This window comes from Giraffa tippelskirchi, chromosome 11 (assembly GCF_054371585.1).
Source record: "Giraffa tippelskirchi isolate mGirTip1 chromosome 11, T2T-mGirTip1v1.2.pri, whole genome shotgun sequence".
Classification (NCBI taxonomy): Eukaryota; Metazoa; Chordata; class Mammalia; order Artiodactyla; family Giraffidae; genus Giraffa; species Giraffa tippelskirchi.
In genome coordinates, this window is record NC_137285.1 from 78598437 (window position 1) to 78618359 (window position 19923).

General features: G+C 55.4%; 2 protein-coding genes and 2 long non-coding RNA genes across 5 annotated transcripts in view; 1 reads left to right on the forward strand and 3 right to left on the reverse strand.

The window, feature by feature from the left end:
- Positions 1-19090, reverse strand: part of LOC145527693 (uncharacterized) — a 147333-nt gene extending 128243 nt beyond the window's left edge. Inside the window, exons 1-3 of one of the 2 annotated variants that reach the window (XM_081545750.1) lie at positions 18477-19090; positions 17765-18077; positions 10658-17507 (exon numbers count right to left, since the gene is read on the reverse strand). In XM_081545750.1, coding sequence (XP_081401876.1) covers positions 16885-17507; positions 17765-18077; positions 18477-18887 — 1347 coding nt within the window. In that variant the 5' untranslated portion in view covers positions 18888-19090 and the 3' untranslated portion in view covers positions 10658-16884. Of the gene's footprint in view, positions 1-10657; positions 17508-17764; positions 18078-18476 lie in introns of those variants that run through there. The other variant, XM_081545751.1, reaches the window with a different exon arrangement.
- LOC145527776 (uncharacterized) overlaps positions 1-19923 on the forward strand; it is a 681763-nt gene that overhangs the window by 657219 nt on the left and 4621 nt on the right. The window contains exons 87-88 of the long non-coding RNA XR_014069857.1: positions 7092-7203; positions 14727-14838. This is a non-coding gene — a long non-coding RNA (uncharacterized LOC145527776). The remainder of the gene's footprint in view (positions 1-7091; positions 7204-14726; positions 14839-19923) is intronic.
- On the reverse strand, positions 353-3720 carry LOC145527784 (uncharacterized). Its single transcript, XR_014069866.1, has 2 exons — positions 2494-3720; positions 353-2236 (listed from the first exon to the last, which is right to left on the reverse strand). It is a non-coding gene; the product is annotated as an uncharacterized LOC145527784 (long non-coding RNA).
- On the reverse strand, positions 9229-11022 carry LOC145527747 (uncharacterized). The gene is made up of 3 exons (XM_081545815.1): positions 10845-11022; positions 10133-10445; positions 9229-9875 (listed from the first exon to the last, which is right to left on the reverse strand). The coding sequence occupies exons 1-3, from the start codon at positions 10977-10979 to the stop codon at positions 9253-9255; spliced, it is 1071 nt and encodes a 356-aa protein (XP_081401941.1). The 5' UTR covers positions 10980-11022; the 3' UTR covers positions 9229-9252.

The following is a 19923-nucleotide window of genomic DNA, read 5'->3' on the forward strand; positions in this document are numbered from 1 at the left end:
AGTGCCATCTGGTAGCTTTGAGACTCACCAAACCAAATTGCACTGGAGAGAGGAGGGACACCTTCCTTCATCCACCCCCCACCCCCGCCGGATTCCCACATACCCTGACCCCTTTCTCTCGATTTCGGAGCCATTTCCAGAGTCCCGCTCATATGACCTCATTCGAAGTGCACTGTGGACGAGCTGCCATCTGCAGCTGCTACCACAGCAGCCAAGGGCTTTAGCTCCCGACTACCTCCCTTCCTTTGGAACTTGGGGGCCCTCTACTCCCCACTTGCACACCACAGACCTTTGCTGAGGATTGTGGGGACCCTCACTCAGTTTGCAGCACGTTGTAGCCATCCCTGTCCTCCCTTGAAACTCAGCTTGTGAGCTCCTTTGGAGCAGCGTGGCCCACCTGGCTGCAACGGAAGAGACACAGCTGACAGTGAAACAACAGCTTAGATCTGAGAGCCGGAAAGCTCTGTCAAAAGGGACCTCCCTCTTCACACCGTAGAGGCTGTAGGAGCCGCCAGGCTTTCGGAACCAGTGCTGGGGCCAAAATGACTCCACAGCTGTTTTCCTTCCTGGGGAGGGTTCTGGCTCGAGCGGGAATGGCTCAAGTCTCCTAAGGTTCTGAAAGCCCACTGTGTGCAGATTCACGGTACACAGAGAGGAAAAGGTGGAGTCCTACCCTGGAGGTGGTCACAGCTCACGGATGAGCCAGGCAGGCAGGCAGGCAGGGCATGAGAACACCTGAGCTGCCTTCATGAGTGAATGGTGTGGGGGCAGAGGAAGAGAAGCCGGTCTGCTCCCTCGTGTGGTGCCCAGGGCAGGTTGTCCCCAGAGGAAACCCTTACGACGGTGAGGACTATCACTGCTGTTTCCCAAGGGGTTCCGTCGGTGCGTGTCTTCCCCGGAGCGGTCAGGCCGTCTCTCAAGTACACTGGCCATGGGCATTGCCTCTCCTTGGAACTTCCCATGTGTTTCTCTTTTTTATGGAACAGTGATTTTCTAGAGTGGTTCTGGGCCACAAGGATGTTGGGTCATTTTCTAGCCTTCTGTCATGAAGAACGCTTTCCTGGGCATGGGGGTGGTTTGTTGTTCCAGCTCCCTTTCTTGGCTTCTTTTGGGAGCTGGTGCAACAAGAGGAGCTCAGCCTCTGCCTTCTGGCTGAGATGTCACCCTTCAAACAGCAATGCCTGCCTGGAGATAATGATGGCAGTTGCCAAAAGGGCTTCGTTTGGCACATGGTATCTTGAAAGGACGTACACCGTCCTTTCAGCTATCAAAGGCTAGTTCAAATGACATAAAAATGAGAACTCTCCAATGGAGTCTTACAGTAGGTGGAGAGTCCGAAAAACACTCCTTCAGTCATTTCACTGAGAGTCATTGATTGGGGACACCAAGAATATAGGAAGGAATGCAGAAAGAAAAGATGAAATTGTGTTCAGGATCGGGGGGAGGGATGAACAGGGCGTGCTTGCCTTGAATCCAGGCTTTGTTGGGGGGTGGGGCATAAAGATCGAACGGGTCTGAAACTACAAAGTGGTGATGGTAACACAGTATCACCAGAGTTACACAACAGTGATCCCAGATTGCAACAATGATGAAAAATTTACTAATCCCAACTTAACCAACAAAAATACAGGAAACCATACAAAAAATAAAACATCACCAGAAAGGTGGAAAGAAACCAAATGCAAAGCAGTTCAGGGGAAAGGAACTCCATGTCCCCTGGGGGCAGACCGAGTTGCCGGCATCCATGGTGAGCAGACAGGGATGGAGGCTGCAGAGCCGACCGCTCCCCTGGACGTGGTGTTTCCGGCAAGGGCTCTGGGTCTCTGTCCAGAGCGGGGGCTCTTTCTCCCTGCAGGGCTGGGTGAGTGATCGTGGGCATCTGGGTGTTGCGCGGGAGCCAGGGCAGGCTCTCCCTGCCGAGGCGGTGACTCCTCCTCTGCCTCGGGTTCTCTTGCCAAAGCCCGAGCAGGTAGAGGTGCACGTGGAGGTGGAGGTTCTCGCTGAGGGAGTGGGACATCATCTCACCCAGGGGGTGCCTGGGGCTGGGGGTCCTGCAGGCACGGAGATCCGATCTGCCCGGTGTGCTGGCCAGTACCCAGCTGGCCTGGTGTCTCTGCGAGGGCAAGTCTCGGTTCTCCATCTGCCCTCGGTGGATCCCTGGGTCCTGCACCTGGAGCCACCACCTCTTTAGGGACAGGTCTGGGAAGTGGAGCCTGGTTCCAGTTGGAGGCCAGTGCTAGAGTTGGGGGAGAAGCAAAGTTTGCCCACAGGCCAGCCTTGGCATGTGCGTACCCCGGGACAGAAACCTTCCAAGAGGTTCCCAAAGAATACCCAGCGTCAGATGTCTTTTGGGACTGAAGTGTGCAAGATGGGGGGCGGGGGGTGTGAGGCCAGCGCTTGCTGCAGGCCCAGCAGCAGCTTTCGGGGACTCGTCCCTGTGTAGCTCAGCACCCCTCCCCACACACTCCCGTGCACCAGCCCCAGCGTCCTCACCTCTGTGCTCTGGCGTGCTGGGCTCCAGGTCCTCCTGGTGCCTCAGAGGCCGGGGTTCTCTGGACTCTGGGTCGGAGCCGGGTGTGCTGAGCTCCGTGGCAGCCTCAGACTGGGCCGCCGGCTGTATCCTGGGCGGTGTCTCGGCAGCAGGCCTTCCCCACCTCCGCGTCTCCCCCGGTGGGGCTGATGCCTCCGTGGGCACGCTGACCTGGAGCCTGCACTGGGCCTCACGGGCGGGTGGGTGGTGCTCCGACCCCTCCCTCTGGGAGCTGGATGGGGTGTCCCCGTCCTCGGCCTCATCACGTGGGAAGCTCTGCAACGACAGTGACCGTCAGCCAGCCATGCTGGGAGTTTTCCGAGCTGGGCCTGGCCAGTGGAGCCGCTGCTTCTGCCTGCTCGAACTTCTCTTCCCAGAAGGGTCAGAGACGTGTGTCTGCTCAGATCCCCACCCGGGAGGAAAGAGACCCATCTGAGGGTGTGAGGTCAGCCTGGCGGGCCGGCGCTGCCCACACTCTCCCCATCCCGCCCAGCCTGCTCTCCCCTGGGGTGTGGACACAACTTGTCCACAGGCTTCTGACCCCACATCCGCCTGGGCTTCCTTGAGGGGGACACAGCCCGAGAAACCCGCATCCCCACACACAGGCAAAGGACCCGGTGTTTCCGGGTGGCATGGGAGAGGTGGCCTGGCCCGGCCTGGGGCTCCCCGTGTTACCTTTCTGTTTCTCCGGGCAAAGGGCCAGAGGCCTCTCGGGGGTGTCCTGAGCCAACGTCGACAGGGTGCCCACGCACACTGCCTGTGAGCTCTCCTGAGGCCCCGGCCTCTGGGCAGGGGCAAACAGCAGAACATCTTGGCAGCAAGTGATCTGGCTGGGGGCTCCTCTCCGCTCTGGAGGCCTGGATACCCGGATTGCGGGTTCTGTTGGGTTCTGTTGCCGGCAGGTGACATCATTTCCTGGGGTTCGTGCTGAGGTCCCTTCCCCAAAACTTCCCAAGGGAATCTCTGGGTTTCTGACTGCTCGATCACCCCCCTTAGGCCATGTGCAGGCACAGTGACACCCACACGGCCCAGCCCACAGCCCTGGGGAGGCCTGGGTTCAGCCAGGGCCTGAGCTCCGAGGACCATGCTGCTCTCAGACCAGGCTCCTTCTTCTCATAAGTGGTGTGGCCCTTGACAACCATATGCCCCTCAGGGTTTCCCCAGTCTCTCCATCTGCAGAGTGGGGGTCATTCTCCCATCTGCTTCCTAGGCCTGTCGGCCTACGAGCAGCTCCATGCCTTTCCACCTGGGGCCGATATCACGTGGAGCTCGTGCGCTGAGACTTCAGAAAGAAAGATTCCATCCAGGGCTGGCACAGCACAGAATGGGGCAGAACGAGGCCTGGATGCGCCGTGGTACCCAGGAAAAGGCACTCCCCCTCCTGACTGTTTTGAGACCCCGCATCCAAGTTGGAGGACCGAAAGGAAGACTCGAAGGTCTCCCTCTCTTATAGAAAAGAGTAGCCAACTTTCTGGTCCTCTGTTTCCATTGAGATTCTGTTGAAGTGTCCCAGCTCGGCTTCTGCGGGTGGCTGAGCTTCTACTGGCTCCCTGCGTTCTTGTCTTTTCCTCTCCAAACCTTCCGTCCTTTTCCCCCTTCTGGGGTGGAAGGGCGCTGTCATTGCTTCTACCTTCGAGACAGATTGAGGAAAAGTCTGGACCATCGACTCCTTTCCTCTCTTTGGTTCCGTGTCTCTCTCTGGCTGTGTCCCTCTCTTTTCCTTTCTCAATTCCGTCTGTGTCTTCCTCTTTCTCTCTCGTGTGTGGATGGATGGATGGATGCTAGGGATGCACATGTATATGATTAGATGAGGGTTATGTTTTAGGGATAGGTTAGAGGGAGAGAAAGGCTTTAGGTCAGAGTTGGTCATGGGGGAAGGGTCAAGGGTGGTGGTGGTGTTTCTTGGAATCTGAGTGCTGTGCATTCTTCGTCTCTTTCCATATGAACCCCTTCTCAGATACACCACTTGCAAGGAGTCTCTCGTGTTCCGTTTCCTATCTTTTGCATTTGTGAATGCTTAGCTTCTCTGTTGTGAAGAGGTTCCATTGGATGGAAACCCAGTGGTGTACTTCGTTTACCTCTTTCCCTTACTTGAAGAGACCCATTTCGACCTCCGCCCAGCAAATGGCAAGGAGACTCTGATGTTAAGGAGCCTTTGACCTACGCTTCTTTCTAGCTATCTCATGACATCAGTCTTTAGGGTGAGGTTTTTCCCCGATATTGAGGTGGTATGAGATCAAAACCAATAGCGTTCTTCAGATGTAGCTGTCTGGTTTTCCCATGGACATTGATTGAAGAGGCTTTCCTGTTCCCATTTGGATATTCTCCCCGTCTGTGTCAGAGATGAGTTGACCATGGATGCTGGGGTTTGTTTCTGGACCCTCAACTTTATTCCATCGATCTGGATCTGTGTGTGTTGTTGTATTCCCAATAGCATACTGTCCTGCTGCTGCTGCTGCTGCGGCTAAGTCACTTCAGTCGTGTCTGACTCTGCATGACCCCATGGCCTGCAGCCTACCAGGCTCCTCCGTCCAGGACATTTTCCAGGCAAGAGTACTGGAGTGGGTCGCCATTGCCTTCTCCGATACTCTCCTGAGGATCCTAGTTTGGTCGTCTAATTTCCTTTCACACAACCTTGGATGTCCGTATCGGGGATTTTTCGTCGGATTGTATTGACAATGTAGGCTCCTTTCTGTTTCCGTACCCCCTTTGCAATTCTTTGTTCGGTGCGAAAATGCATTGGCATTTTGGGAGGAATAGCATGGAAGCTGTGGATTGCCATGTGGGGCTGTGACATGATTTTCCCAATAGGAATTCTTTCAAGCCCTGAGCACAGCTTCTCTTTCCAGTGATTGGTGTGGGCTTGATCTTCCTCCTTCCATCTCTCGCCGTTTTGTGAGAACAGGTCCATCCTTCCCTTCTGGGGTAGATGGACTCGTGGGTATCAATTCAGTGAATGGCATTGGCAGTGGGGGTGATAATTCCCTTCTCATTGGAAGACTTTGCTGTGAGTATTAGAAATGCAAGTGACTTCTCTTCCCCTTCCTCCCTGTCCATGTCTCAGAGCCACCGGGAAACAGAGGCCTCATCCACGGTCACACAGGCCTGAGGGGGTGCAACTAGACTGTTGTTTCTTCAGGCCCTCAGTGCTGGACATCATCCGGGATACTCTGTGTGTGTCTTCCTCCGTCTGGTGTCCCTTCAGACCTTTCCCTAGTTTTCACAGGCTTGTTGTGTTGGCGTTCTTTGTCTGTTTGGAGACACATCCTTGATAAGCTTTGTGTTTCCACTCATTCGTCTCGCGATGTATGACCTGTCTTTTGCTTTTGTCATGAGGTCTTTCCCACAGTAGATATCTTTGATTTTGCAAAGTCCACTGTATTCTCTGGGTTTTTTTTGTGGACTGCCTTTTAGTTTTGTGTGTGAAGACTCAAAGCACGTGTCCGGTTTCTGCTCATTGTTCTTCTAGATTTGTGACAAGTTTTCATGGAAAGTTTGTCTAGGGATAACTGGAAGTGAACTCGGTGTAAGGTGTCCAGTCTCCATCTCCATTCATGTCATCCCCTGCAGTTTCCAATTCCCTGTTCCTGAGTGGTTTTGGAGACCTTGTGGGAAGGTTGGTTGCATTGGAGTTTGCATTTCCACCTTGATTCGATTCACACTGTTCTGCCCTCAGGGACACTGTCAAGGGGGAGTGAGGAGCAGCCTGCACTTCCAGCAGTGACCACACGGTGGGGCGAGTGCTGCTCTCCCCTCTGGGAGCCCCAGGCCACAGGCATCCCAGTGAGGAGCCAGCTCTGTGCTCAGCTGAAAGGAGTTAGTTAGTCTCTCAGGAGCCTCTGAGCCCTTGCCTTTGGATCACCCAGGGTGGGCATTTACTGGGACAGAAAAAATTGCCCTGAATTCCATGGACGGAAGAGCCTGGCTGTGTAGAGTTCGTGAGTTGCCGTGAATCAGACACAACTGAGGACACAAAAATTCAATAGATTAAAACACTTTTTGGGGGTGGGGGGGAGTGAAAGAGGGTGATGTGGGTTTTTTTGTCTTCTATAACAGCCAAGGGAAATCTAGTTTAAACCTAAATTCACATAGATGGGAAAGGTATATCTCTCCGTCACCCTATTTAAAAAAAAAAAACCTACTACACTTTTCTGAAAGTTTATTTAGTAGCTTCCTTGAGCAGTTTACTGTGGAGCATTTTTTTTTTTTTTTTCTGTGACATTGGCCTCATTAAAAAGTACGGTTTGCCTTTACTGGATAATTTTGTTCATTGGTTTCTTAGGGAACCTTGGTAATATTTGAGTTTCCTGGGGAGTATGGTCACATGACCTGGCCCTGGCCAATCGGTGCGTTCCACCTCCCTGGCCACTGTGATTGGCTCCGGGCTGGGGCAGTGCCCAATCGGGGCCCAGGGCCGGGCCTCCCGTTGGAAACCAGGGGAAGACGAGCTCTCGTCCTGCTGGGGTAGGGGAAGGGGTGGGGCCGGGGCAGGTCAGGCTCCAGCAGTGGGAGGGGCTTGAGGTCCACCTGCGGCAGTTGGTGACCTTCCTGCTCCCCTCAGGGCAGAGCCGCCGGCCTGAGAATGAGGGCGCTGCTGAGCCCAGGGCCTGGGATGGCCCGTTGCTGCTGTGGTCCCAGAGCTCCACCCGAGACCTGAGGGAAGCCGTCTGCCCGTGAGTCCTCTCCCACTTGTCTGTCAGCTTGTTTGAAGCATGCTGGGTTTTCTGCCCAGCTGGCTAAGGGGAGTCCCTGGAAATGCAAGGGTGTGGGTTTTGGCAGACTTCAGGGAAGACATGCCAGATGAGCCTGGGAGACTCCAGCTTAATCTGGATTCAGGAGATATCTCTTCGGGCCAGCTAGTAATTGTAGGATAAGCCTAATGAGCCTTCAGAGGATGAAGAGAGTAACGTGCCAAGGTAGCAATCGATGTCCTCATTCGAGAGGATGAAGCTGGTGCTCAGAGAAGGGGGGAACTTGGCCACAGCAAGGAGGTGTGCACCCAGACAGGACCCCCCCAGATCCGGCCATTGGAGCTCAGGGAGGCCACTGGTGTGGCTTGTCCCTGTGGCAGGGGCCGAGGCAGGCAGCCCACCCTGATTCCTGCGGGGGCCTGACTTGGGAAGTGCCATCTGGTAGCTTTGAGACTCACCAAACCAAATTGCACTGGAGAGAGGAGGGACACCTTCCTTCATCCACCCCCCACCCCCGCCGGATTCCCACATACCCTGACCCCTTTCTCTCGATTTCGGAGCCATTTCCAGAGTCCCGCTCATATGACCTCATTCGAAGTGCACTGTGGACGAGCTGCCATCTGCAGCTGCTACCACAGCAGCCAAGGGCTTTAGCTCCCGACTACCTCCCTTCCTTTGGAACTTGGGGGCCCTCTACTCCCCACTTGCACACCACAGACCTTTGCTGAGGATTGTGGGGACCCTCACTCAGTTTGCAGCACGTTGTAGCCATCCCTGTCCTCCCTTGAAACTCAGCTTGTGAGCTCCTTTGGAGCAGCGTGGCCCACCTGGCTGCAACGGAAGAGACACAGCTGACAGTGAAACAACAGCTTAGATCTGAGAGCCGGAAAGCTCTGTCAAAAGGGACCTCCCTCTTCACACCGTAGAGGCTGTAGGAGCCGCCAGGCTTTCGGAACCAGTGCTGGGGCCAAAATGACTCCACAGCTGTTTTCCTTCCTGGGGAGGGTTCTGGCTCGAGCGGGAATGGCTCAAGTCTCCTAAGGTTCTGAAAGCCCACTGTGTGCAGATTCACGGTACACAGAGAGGAAAAGGTGGAGTCCTACCCTGGAGGTGGTCACAGCTCACGGATGAGCCAGGCAGGCAGGCAGGCAGGGCATGAGAACACCTGAGCTGCCTTCATGAGTGAATGGTGTGGGGGCAGAGGAAGAGAAGCCGGTCTGCTCCCTCGTGTGGTGCCCAGGGCAGGTTGTCCCCAGAGGAAACCCTTACGACGGTGAGGACTATCACTGCTGTTTCCCAAGGGGTTCCGTCGGTGCGTGTCTTCCCCGGAGCGGTCAGGCCGTCTCTCAAGTACACTGGCCATGGGCATTGCCTCTCCTTGGAACTTCCCATGTGTTTCTCTTTTTTATGGAACAGTGATTTTCTAGAGTGGTTCTGGGCCACAAGGATGTTGGGTCATTTTCTAGCCTTCTGTCATGAAGAACGCTTTCCTGGGCATGGGGGTGGTTTGTTGTTCCAGCTCCCTTTCTTGGCTTCTTTTGGGAGCTGGTGCAACAAGAGGAGCTCAGCCTCTGCCTTCTGGCTGAGATGTCACCCTTCAAACAGCAATGCCTGCCTGGAGATAATGATGGCAGTTGCCAAAAGGGCTTCGTTTGGCACATGGTATCTTGAAAGGACGTACACCGTCCTTTCAGCTATCAAAGGCTAGTTCAAATGACATAAAAATGAGAACTCTCCAATGGAGTCTTACAGTAGGGGGAGAGTCCGAAAAACACTCCTTCAGTCATTTCACTGAGAGTCATTGATTGGGGACACCAAGAATATAGGAAGGAATGCAGAAAGAAAAGATGAAATTGTGTTCAGGATCGGGGGGAGGGATGAACAGGGCGTGCTTGCCTTGAATCCAGGCTTTGTTGGGGGGTGGGGCATAAAGATCGAACGGGTCTGAAACTACAAAGTGGTGATGGTAACACAGTATCACCAGAGTTACACAACAGTGATCCCAGATTGCAACAATGATGAAAAAGTTTACTAATCCCAACTTAACCAACAAAAATACAGGAAACCATACAAAAAATAAAACATCACCAGAAAGGTGGAAAGAAACCAAATGCAAAGCAGTTCAGGGGAAAGGAACTCCATGTCCCCTGGGGGCAGACCGAGTTGCCGGCATCCACGGTGAGCAGACAGGGATGGAGGCTGCAGAGCCGACCGCTCCCCTGGACGTGGTGTTTCCAGCAAGGGCTCTGGGTCTCTGTCCAGAGCGGGGGCTCTTTCTCCCTGCAGGGCTGGGTGAGTGATTGTGGGCATCTGGGTGTTGCGCGGGAGCCAGGGCAGGCTCTCCCTGCCGAGGCGGTGACTCCTCCTCTGCCTCGGGTTCTCTTGCCAAAGCCCGAGCAGGTAGAGGTGCACGTGGAGGTGGAGGTTCTCGCTGAGGGGGTGGGACATCAGTGCCTGGGGCTGGGGGTCCTGCAGGCACGGAGATCCGATCTGCCCGGTGTGCTGGCCAGTACCCAGCTGGCCTGGTGTCTCTGCGAGGGCAAGTCTCGGTTCTCCATCTGCCCTCGGTGGATCCCTGGGTCCTGCACCTGGAGCCACCACCTCTTTAGGGACAGGTCTGGGAAGTGGAGCCTGGTTCCAGTTGGAGGCCAGTGCTAGAGTTGGGGGAGAAGCAAAGTTTGCCCACAGGCCAGCCTTGGCATGTGCGTACCCCGGGACAGAAACCTTCGAAGAGGTTCCCAAAGAATACCCAGCGTCAGATGTCTTTTGGGACTGAAGTGTGCAAGATGGGGGGCGGGGGGTGTGAGGCCAGCGCTTGCTGCAGGCCCAGCAGCAGCTTTCGGGGACTCGTCCCTGTGTAGCTCAGCACCCCTCCCCACACACTCCCGTGCACCAGCCCCAGCGTCCTCACCTCTGTGCTCTGGCGTGCTGGGCTCCAGGTCCTCCTGGTGCCTCAGAGGCTGGGGTTCTCTGGACTCTGGGTCGGAGCCGGGTGTGCTGAGCTCCGTGGCAGCCTCAGACTGGGCCGCCGGCTGTATCCTGGGCGGTGTCTCGGCAGCAGGCCTTCCCCACCTCCGCGTCTCCCCCGGTGGGGCTGATGCCTCCGTGGGCACGCTGACCTGGAGCCTGCACTGGGCCTCACGGGTGGGCGGGTGGTGCTCCGACCCCTCCCTCTGGGAGCTGGATGGGGTGTCCCCGTCCTCGGCCTCATCACGTGGGAAGCTCTGCAACGACAGTGACCGTCAGCCAGCCATGCTGGGAGTTTTCCGAGCTGGGCCTGGCCAGTGGAGCCGCTGCTTCTGCCTGCTCGAACTTCTCTTCCCAGAAGGGTCAGAGACGTGTGTCTGCTCAGATCCCCACCCGGGAAGAAAGAGACCCATCTGAGGGTGTGAGGTCAGCCTGGCGGGCCGGCGCTGCCCACACTCTCCCCATCCCGCCCAGCCTGCTCTCCCCTGGGGTGTGGACACAACTTGTCCACAGGCTTCTGACCCCACATCCGCCTGGGCTTCCTTGAGGGGGACACAGCCCGAGAAACCCGCATCCCCACACACAGGCAAAGGACCCGGTGTTTCCGGGTGGCACAGGAGAGGTGGCCTGGCCCGGCCTGGGGCTCCCCGTGTTACCTTTCTGTTTCTCCGGGCAAAGGGCCAGAGGCCTCTCGGGGGTGTCCTGAGCCAACGTCGACAGGGTGCCCACGCACACTGCCTGTGAGCTCTCCTGAGGCCCCGGCCTCTGGGCAGGGTCAAACAGCAGAACATCTTGGCAGCAAGTGATCTGGCTGGGGGCTCCTCTCCGCTCTGGAGGCCTGGATACCCGGATTGCGGGTTCTGTTGGGTTCTGTTGCCGGCAGGTGACATCATCTCCTGGGGTTCGTGCTGAGGTCCCTTCCCCAAAACTTCCCAAGGGAATCTCTGGGTTTCTGACTGCTCGATCACCCCCCTTAGGCCATGTGCAGGCACAGTGACACCCACACGGCCCAGCCCACAGCCCTGGGGAGGCCTGGGTTCAGCCAGGGCCTGAGCTCCGAGGACCATGCTGCTCTCAGACCAGGCTCCTTCTTCTCATAAGTGGTGTGGCCCTTGACAACCATATGCCCCTCAGGGTTTCCCCAGTCTCTCCATCTGCAGAGTGGGGGTCATTCTCCCATCTGCTTCCTAGGCCTGTCGGCCTACGAGCAGCTCCATGCCTTTCCACCTGGGGCCGATATCACGTGGAGCTCGTGCGCTGAGACTTCAGAAAGAAAGATTCCATCCAGGGCTGGCACAGCACAGAATGGGGCAGAACGAGGCCTGGATGCGCCGTGGTACCCAGGAAAAGGCACTCCCCCTCCTGACTGTTTTGAGACCCCGCATCCAAGTTGGAGGACCGAAAGGAAGACTCGAAGGTCTCCCTCTCTTATAGAAAAGAGTAGCCAACTTTCTGGTCCTCTGTTTCCATTGAGATTCTGTTGAAGTGTCCCAGCTCGGCTTCTGCGGGTGGCTGAGCTTCTACTGGCTCCCTGCGTTCTTGTCTTTTCCTCTCCAAACCTTCCGTCCTTTTCCCCCTTCTGGGGTGGAAGGGCGCTGTCATTGCTTCTACCTTCGAGACAGATTGAGGAAAAGTCTGGACCATCGACTCCTTTCCTCTCTTTGGTTCCGTGTCTCTCTCTGGCTGTGTCCCTCTCTTTTCCTTTCTCAATTCCGTCTGTGTCTTCCTCTTTCTCTCTCGTGTGTGGATGGATGGATGGATGCTAGGGATGCACATGTATATGATTAGATGAGGGTTATGTTTTAGGGATAGGTTAGAGGGAGAGAAAGGCTTTAGGTCAGAGTTGGTCATGGGGGAAGGGTCAAGGGTGGTGGTGGTGTTTCTTGGAATCTGAGTGATGTGCATTCTTCGTCTCTTTCCATATGAACCCCTTCTCAGATACACCACTTGCAAGGAGTCTCTCGTGTTCCGTTTCCTATCTTTTGCATTTGTGAATGCTTAGCTTCTCTGTTGTGAAGAGGTTCCATTGGATGGAAACCCAGTGGTGTACTTCGTTTACCTCTTTCCCTTACTTGAAGAGACCCATTTCGACCTCCGCCCAGCAAATGGCAAGGAGACTCTGATGTTAAGGAGCCTTTGACCTACGCTTCTTTCTAGCTATCTCATGACATCAGTCTTTAGGGTGAGGTTTTTCCCCGATATTGAGGTGGTATGAGATCAAAACCAATAGCGTTCTTCAGATGTAGCTGTCTGGTTTTCCCATGGACATTGATTGAAGAGGCTTTCCTGTTCCCATTTGGATATTCTCCCCATCTGTGTCAGAGATGAGTTGACCATGGATGCTGGGGTTTGTTTCTGGACCCTCAACTTTATTCCATCGATCTGGATCTGTGTGTGTTGTTGTATTCCCAATAGCATACTGTCCTGCTGCTGCTGCTGCGGCTAAGTCACTTCAGTCGTGTCTGACTCTGCATGACCCCATGGCCTGCAGCCTACCAGGCTCCTCCGTCCAGGACATTTTCCAGGCAAGAGTACTGGAGTGGGTCGCCATTGCCTTCTCCGATACTCTCCTGAGGATCCTAGTTTGGTCGTCTAATTTCCTTTCACACAACCTTGGATGTCCGTATCGGGGCTTTTTCGTCGGATTGTATTGACAATGTAGGCTCCTTTCTGTTTCCGTACCCCCTTTGCAATTCTTTGTTCGGTGCGAAAATGCATTGGCATTTTGGGAGGAATAGCATGGAAGCTGTGGATTGCCATGTGGGGCTGTGACATGATTTTCCCAATAGGAATTCTTTCAAGCCCTGAGCACAGCTTCTCTTTCCAGTGATTGGTGTGGGCTTGATCTTCCTCCTTCCATCTCTCGCCGTTTTGTGAGAACAGGTCCATCCTTCCCTTCTGGGGTAGATGGACTCGTGGGTATCACTTCAGTGAATGGCATTGGCAGTGGGGGTGATAATTCCCTTCTCATTGGAAGACTTTGCTGTGAGTATTAGAAATGCAAGTGACTTCTCTTCCCCTTCCTCCCTGTCCATGTCTCAGAGCCACCGGGAAACAGAGGCCTCATCCACGGTCACACAGGCCTGAGGGGGTGCAACTAGACTGTTGTTTCTTCAGGCCCTCAGTGCTGGACATCATCCGGGATACTCTGTGTGTGTCTTCCTCCGTCTGGTGTCCCTTCAGACCTTTCCCTAGTTTTCACAGGCTTGTTGTGTTGGCGTTCTTTGTCTGTTTGGAGACACATCCTTGATAAGCTTTGTGTTTCCACTCATTCGTCTCGCGATGTATGACCTGTCTTTTGCTTTTGTCATGAGGTCTTTCCCACAGTAGATATCTTTGATTTTGCAAAGTCCACTGTATTCTCTGGGTTTTTTTTGTGGACTGCCTTTTAGTTTTGTGTGTGAAGACTCAAAGCACGTGTCCGGTTTCTGCTCATTGTTCTTCTAGATTTGTGACAAGTTTTCATGGAAAGTTTGTCTAGGGATAACTGGAAGTGAACTCGGTGTAAGGTGTCAAGTCTCCATCTCCATTCATGTCATCCCCTGCAGTTTCCAATTCCCTGTTCCTGAGTGGTTTTGGAGACCTTGTGGGAAGGTTGGTTGCATTGGAGTTTGCATTTCCACCTTGATTCGATTCACACTGTTCTGCCCTCAGGGACACTGTCAAGGGGGAGTGAGGAGCAGCCTGCACTTCCAGCAGTGACCACACGGTGGGGCGAGTGCTGCTCTCCCCTCTGGGAGCCCCAGGCCACAGGCATCCCAGTGAGGAGCCAGCTCTGTGCTCAGCTGAAAGGAGTTAGTTAGTCTCTCAGGAGCCTCTGAGCCCTTGCCTTTGGATCACCCAGGGTGGGCATTTACTGGGACAGAAAAAATTGCCCTGAATTCCATGGACGGAAGAGCCTGGCTGTGTAGAGTTCGTGAGTTGCCGTGAATCAGACACAACTGAGGACACAAAAATTCAATAGATTAAAACACTTTTTGGGGGTGGGGGGGAGTGAAAGAGGGTGATGTGGGTTTTTTTGTCTTATATAACAGCCAAGGGAAATCTAGTTTAAACCTAAATTCACATAGATGGGAAAGGTATATCTCTCCGTCACCCTATTTAAAAAAAAAAAACCTACTAAACTTTTCTGAAAGTTTATTTAGTAGCTTCCTTGAGCAGTTTACTGTGGAGCATTTTTTTTTTTTTTTCTGTGACATTGGCCTCATTAAAAAGTACGGTTTGCCTTTACTGGATAATTTTGTTCATTGGTTTCTTAGGGAACCTTGGTAATATTTGAGTTTCCTGGGGAGTATGGTCACATGACCTGGCCCTGGCCAATCGGTGCGTTCCACCTCCCTGGCCACTGTGATTGGCTCCGGGCTGGGGCAGTGCCCAATCGGGGCCCAGGGCCGGGCCTCCCGTTGGAAGCCAGGGGAAGACGAGCTCTCGTCCTGCTGGGGTAGGGGAAGGGGTGGGGCCGGGGCAGGTCAGGCTCCAGCAGTGGGAGGGGCTTGAGGTCCTCCTGCGGCAGTTGGTGACGTTCCTGCTCCCCTCAGGGCAGAGCCGCCGGCCTGAGAATGAGGGCGCTGCTGAGCCCAGGGGCTGGGATGGCCCGTTGCTGCTGTGGTCCCAGAGCTCCACCCGAGACCTGAGGGAAGCCGTCTGCCCGTGAGTCCTCTCCCACTTGTCTGTCAGCTTGTTTGAAGCATGCTGGGTTTTCTGCCCAGCTGGCTAAGGGGAGTCCCTGGAAATGCAAGGGTGTGGGTTTTGGCAGACTTCAGGGAAGACATGCCAGATGAGCCTGGGAGACTCCAGGTTAATCTGGATTCAGGAGATATCTCTTCGGGCCAGCTAGTAATTGTAGGATAAGCCTAATGAGCCTTCAGAGGATGAAGAGAGTAACGTGCCAAGGTAGCAATCGATGTCCTCATTCGAGAGGATGAAGCTGGTGCTCAGAGAAGGGGGGAACTTGGCCACAGCAAGGAGGTGTGCACCCAGACAGGACCCCCCAGATCCGGCCATTGGAGCTCAGGGAGGCCACTGGTGTGGCTTGTCCCTGTGGCAGGGGCCGAGGCAGGCAGCCCACCCTGATTCCTGCGGGGACCTGACTTGGGAAGTGCCATCTGGTAGCTTTGAGACTCACCAAACCAAATTGCACTGGAGAGAGGAGGGACACCTTCCTTCATCCACCCCCCACCCCCGCCGGATTCCCACATACCCTGACCCCTTTCTCTTGATTTCGGAGCCATTTCCAGAGTCCCGCTCATATGACCTCATTCGAAGTGCACTGTGGACGAGCTGCCATCTGCAGCTGCTACCACAGCAGCCAAGGGCTTTAGCTCCCGACTACCTCCCTTCCTTTGGAACTTGGGGGCCCTCTACTCCCCACTTGCACACCACAGACCTTTGCTGAGGATTGTGGGGACCCTCACTCAGTTTGCAGCACGTTGTAGCCATCCCTGTCCTCCCTTGAAACTCAGCTTGTGAGCTCCTTTGGAGCAGCGTGGCCCACCTGGCTGCAACGGAAGACACAGCTGACAGTGAAACAACAGCTTAGATCTGAGAGCCGGAAAGCTCTGTCAAAAGGGACCTCCCTCTTCACACCGTAGAGGCTGTAGGAGCCGCCAGGCTTTCGGAACCAGTGCTGGGGCCAAAATGACTCCACAGCTGTTTTCCTTCCTGGGGAGGGTTCTGGCTCGAGCGGGAATGGCTCAAGTCTCCTAAGGTTCTGAAAGCCCACTGTGTGCAGATTCACGGTACACAGAGAGGAAAAGGTGGAGTCCTACCCTGGAGGTGGTCACAGCTCACGGATGAGCCAGGCAGGCAGGCAGGCAGGGCATGAGAACACCTGAGCTGCCTTCATGAGTGAATGGTGTGGGGGCAGAGGAAGAGAAGCCGGTCTGCTCCCTCGTGTGGTGCCCAGGGCAGGTTGTCCCCAGAGGAAACCCTTACGACGGTGAGGACTATCACTGCTGTTTCCCAAGGGGTTCCGTCGGTGCGTGTCTTCCCCGGAGCGGTCAGGCCGTCTCTCAGGTACACTGGCCATGGGCATTGCCTCTCCTTGGAACTTCCCATGTGTTTCTCTTTTTTATGGAACAGTGATTTTGTAGAGTGGTTCTGGGCCACAAGGATGTTGGGTCATTTTCTAGCCTTCTGTCATGAAGAACGCTTTCCTGGGCATGGGGGTGGTTTGTTGTTCCAGCTCCCTTTCTTGGCTTCTTTTGGGAGCTGGTGCAACAAGAGGAGCTCAGCCTCTGCCTTCTGGCTGAGATGTCACCCTTCAAACAGCAATGCCTGCCTGGAGATAATGATGGCAGTTGCCAAAAGGGCTTCGTTTGGCACATGGTATCTTGAAAGGACGTACACCGTCCTTTCAGCTATCAAAGGCTAGTTCAAATGACATAAAAATGAGAACTCTCCAATGGAGTCTTACAGTAGGTGGAGAGTCCGAAAAACACTCCTTCAGTCATTTCACTGAGAGTCATTGATTGGGGACACCAAGAATATAGGAAGGAATGCAGAAAGAAAAGATGAAATTGTGTTCAGGATCGGGGGGAGGGATGAACAGGGCGTGCTTGCCTTGAATCCAGGCTTTGTTGGGGGGTGGGGCATAAAGATCGAACGGGTCTGAAACTACAAAGTGGTGATGGTAACACAGTATCACCAGAGTTACACAACAGTGATCCCAGATTGCAACAATGATGAAAAAGTTTACTAATCCCAACTTAACCAACAAAAATACAGGAAACCATACAAAAAATAAAACATCACCAGAAAGGTGGAAAGAAACCAAATGCAAAGCAGTTCAGGGGAAAGGAACTCCATGTCCCCTGGGGGCAGACCGAGTTGCCGGCATCCACGGTGAGCAGACAGGGATGGAGGCTGCAGAGCCGACCGCTCCCCTGGACGTGGTGTTTCCGGCAAGGGCTCTGGGTCTCTGTCCAGAGCGGGGGCTCTTTCTCCCTGCAGGGCTGGGTGAGTGATCGTGGGCATCTGGGTGTTGCGCGGGAGCCAGGGCAGGCTCTCCCTGCCGAGGCGGTGACTCCTCCTCTGCCTCGGGTTCTCTTGCCAAAGCCCGAGCAGGTAGAGGTGCACGTGGAGGTGGAGGTTCTCGCTGAGGGGGTGGGACATCAGTGCCTGGGGCTGGGGGTCCTGCAGGCACGGAGATCCGATCTGCCCGGTGTGCTGGCCAGTACCCTGCTGGCCTGGTGTCTCTGCGAGGGCAAGTCTCGCTTCTCCATCTGCCCTCGGTGGATCCCTGGGTCCTGCACCTGGAGCCACCACCTCTTTAGGGACAGGTCTGGGAAGTGGAGCCTGGTTCCAGTTGGAGGCCAGTGCTAGAGTTGGGGGAGAAGCAAGGTTTGCCCACAGGCCAGCCTTGGCATGTGCGTACCCCGGGACAGAAACCTTCCAAGAGGTTCCCAAAGAATACCCAGCGTCAGATGTCTTTTGGGACTGAAGTGTGCAAGATGGGGGGCGGGGGGTGTGAGGCCAGCGCTTGCTGCAGGCCCAGCAGCAGCTTTCGGGGACTCGTCCCTGTGTAGCTCAGCACCCCTCCCCACACACTCCCGTGCACCAGCCCCAGCGTCCTCACCTCTGTGCTCTGGCGTGCTGGGCTCCAGGTCCTCCTGGTGCCTCAGAGGCCGGGGTTCTCTGGACTCTGGGTCGGAGCCGGGTGTGCTGAGCTCCATGGCAGCCTCAGACTGGGCCGCCGGCTGTATCCTGGGCGGTGTCTCAGCAGCAGGCCTTCCCCACCTCCGCGTCTCCCCCGGTGGGGCTGATGCCTCCGTGGGCACGCTGACCTGGAGCCTGCACTGGGCCTCACGGGCGGGCGGGTGGTGCTCCGACCCCTCCCTCTGGGAGCTGGATGGGGTGTCCCCGTCCTCGGCCTCATCACGTGGGAAGCTCTGCAACGACAGTGACCGTCAGCCAGCCATGCTGGGAGTTTTCCGAGCTGGGCCTGGCCAGTGGAGCCGCTGCTTCTGCCTGCTCGAACTTCTCTTCCCAGAAGGGTCAGAGACGTGTGTCTGCTCAGATCCCCACCCGGGAGGAAAGAGACCCATCTGAGGGTGTGAGGTCAGCCTGGCGGGCCGGCGCTGCCCACACTCTCCCCATCCCGCCCAGCCTGCTCTCCCCTGGGGTGTGGACACAACTTGTCCACAGGCTTCTGACCCCACATCCGCCTGGGCTTCCTTGAGGGGGACACAGCCCGAGAAACCCGCATCCCCACACACAGGCAAAGGACCCGGTGTTTCCGGGTGGCATGGGAGAGGTGGCCTGGCCCGGCCTGGGGCTCCCCGTGTTACCTTTCTGTTTCTCCGGGCAAAGGGCCAGAGGCCTCTCGGGGGTGTCCTGAGCCAACGTCGACAGGGTGCCCACGCACACTGCCTGTGAGCTCTCCTGAGGCCCCGGCCTCTGGGCAGGGTCAAACAGCAGAACATCTTGGCAGCAAGTGATCTGGCTGGGGGCTCCTCTCCGCTCTGGAGGCCTGGATACCCGGATTGCGGGTTCTGTTGGGTTCTGTTGCCGGCAGGTGACATCATCTCCTGGGGTTCGTGCTGAGGTCCCTTCCCCAAAACTTCCCAAGGGAATCTCTGGGTTTCTGACTGCTCGATCACCCCCCTTAGGCCATGTGCAGGCACAGTGACACCCACACGGCCCAGCCCACAGCCCTGGGGAGGCCTGGGTTCAGCCAGGGCCTGAGCTCCGAGGACCATGCTGCTCTCAGACCAGGCTCCTTCTTCTCATAAGTGGTGTGGCCCTTGACAACCATATGCCCCTCAGGGTTTCCCCAGTCTCTCCATCTGCAGAGTGGGGGTCATTCTCCCATCTGCTTCCTAGGCCTGTCGGCCTACGAGCAGCTCCATGCCTTTCCACCTGGGGCCGATATCACGTGGAGCTCGTGCACTGAGACTTCAGAAAGAAAGATTCCATCCAGGGCTGGCACAGCACAGAATGGGGCAGAACGAGGCCTGGATGTGCCGTGGTACCCAGGAAAAGGCACTCCCCCTCCTGACTGTTTTGAGACCCCGCATCCAATTTGGAGGACCGAAAGGAAGACTCGAAGGTCTCCCTCTCTTATAGAAAAGAGTAGCCAACTTTCTGGTCCTCTGTTTCCATTGAGATTCTGTTGAAGTGTCCCAGCTCGGCTTCTGCGGGTGGCTGAGCTTCTACTGGCTCCCTGCGTTCTTGTCTTTTCCTCTCCAAACCTTCCGTCCTTTTCCCCCTTCTGGGGTGGAAGGGCGCTGTCATTGCTTCTACCTTCGAGACAGATTGAGGAAAAGTCTGGACCATCGACTCCTTTCCTCTCTTTGGTTCCGTGTCTCTCTCTGGCTGTGTCCCTCTCTTTTCCTTTCTCAATTCCGTCTGTGTCTTCCTCTTTCTCTCTCGTGTGTGGATGGATGGATGGATGCTAGGGATGCACATGTATATGATTAGATGAGGGTTATGTTTTAGGGATAGGTTAGAGGGAGAGAAAGGCTTTAGGTCAGAGTTGGTCATGGGGGAAGGGTCAAGGGTGGTGGTGGTGTTTCTTGGAATCTGAGTGCTGTGCATTCTTCGTCTCTTTCCATATGAACCCCTTCTCAGATACACCACTTGCAAGGAGTCTCTCGTGTTCCGTTTCCTATCTTTTGCATTTGTGAATGCTTAGCTTCTCTGTTGTGAAGAGGTTCCATTGGATGGAAACCCAGTGGTGTACTTCGTTTACCTCTTTCCCTTACTTGAAGAGACCCATTTCGACCTCCGCCCAGC

Coding starts and splice junctions, on each gene's coding strand:
- LOC145527747 (XM_081545815.1), bottom strand. CDS start 10,979: ATGTTCTGCTGTTTGACCCTGCCCAGAGGCCGGGGCCTCAGGAGAGCT. Junction 10,446..10,844: donor TTGCCCGGAGAAACAGAAAG/GTAACACGGGGA, acceptor CTGTCGTTGCAG/AGCTTCCCACGTGATGAGGC. Junction 9,876..10,132: donor CAGCACGCCAGAGCACAGAG/GTGAGGACGCTG, acceptor CCCCAACTCTAG/CACTGGCCTCCAACTGGAAC.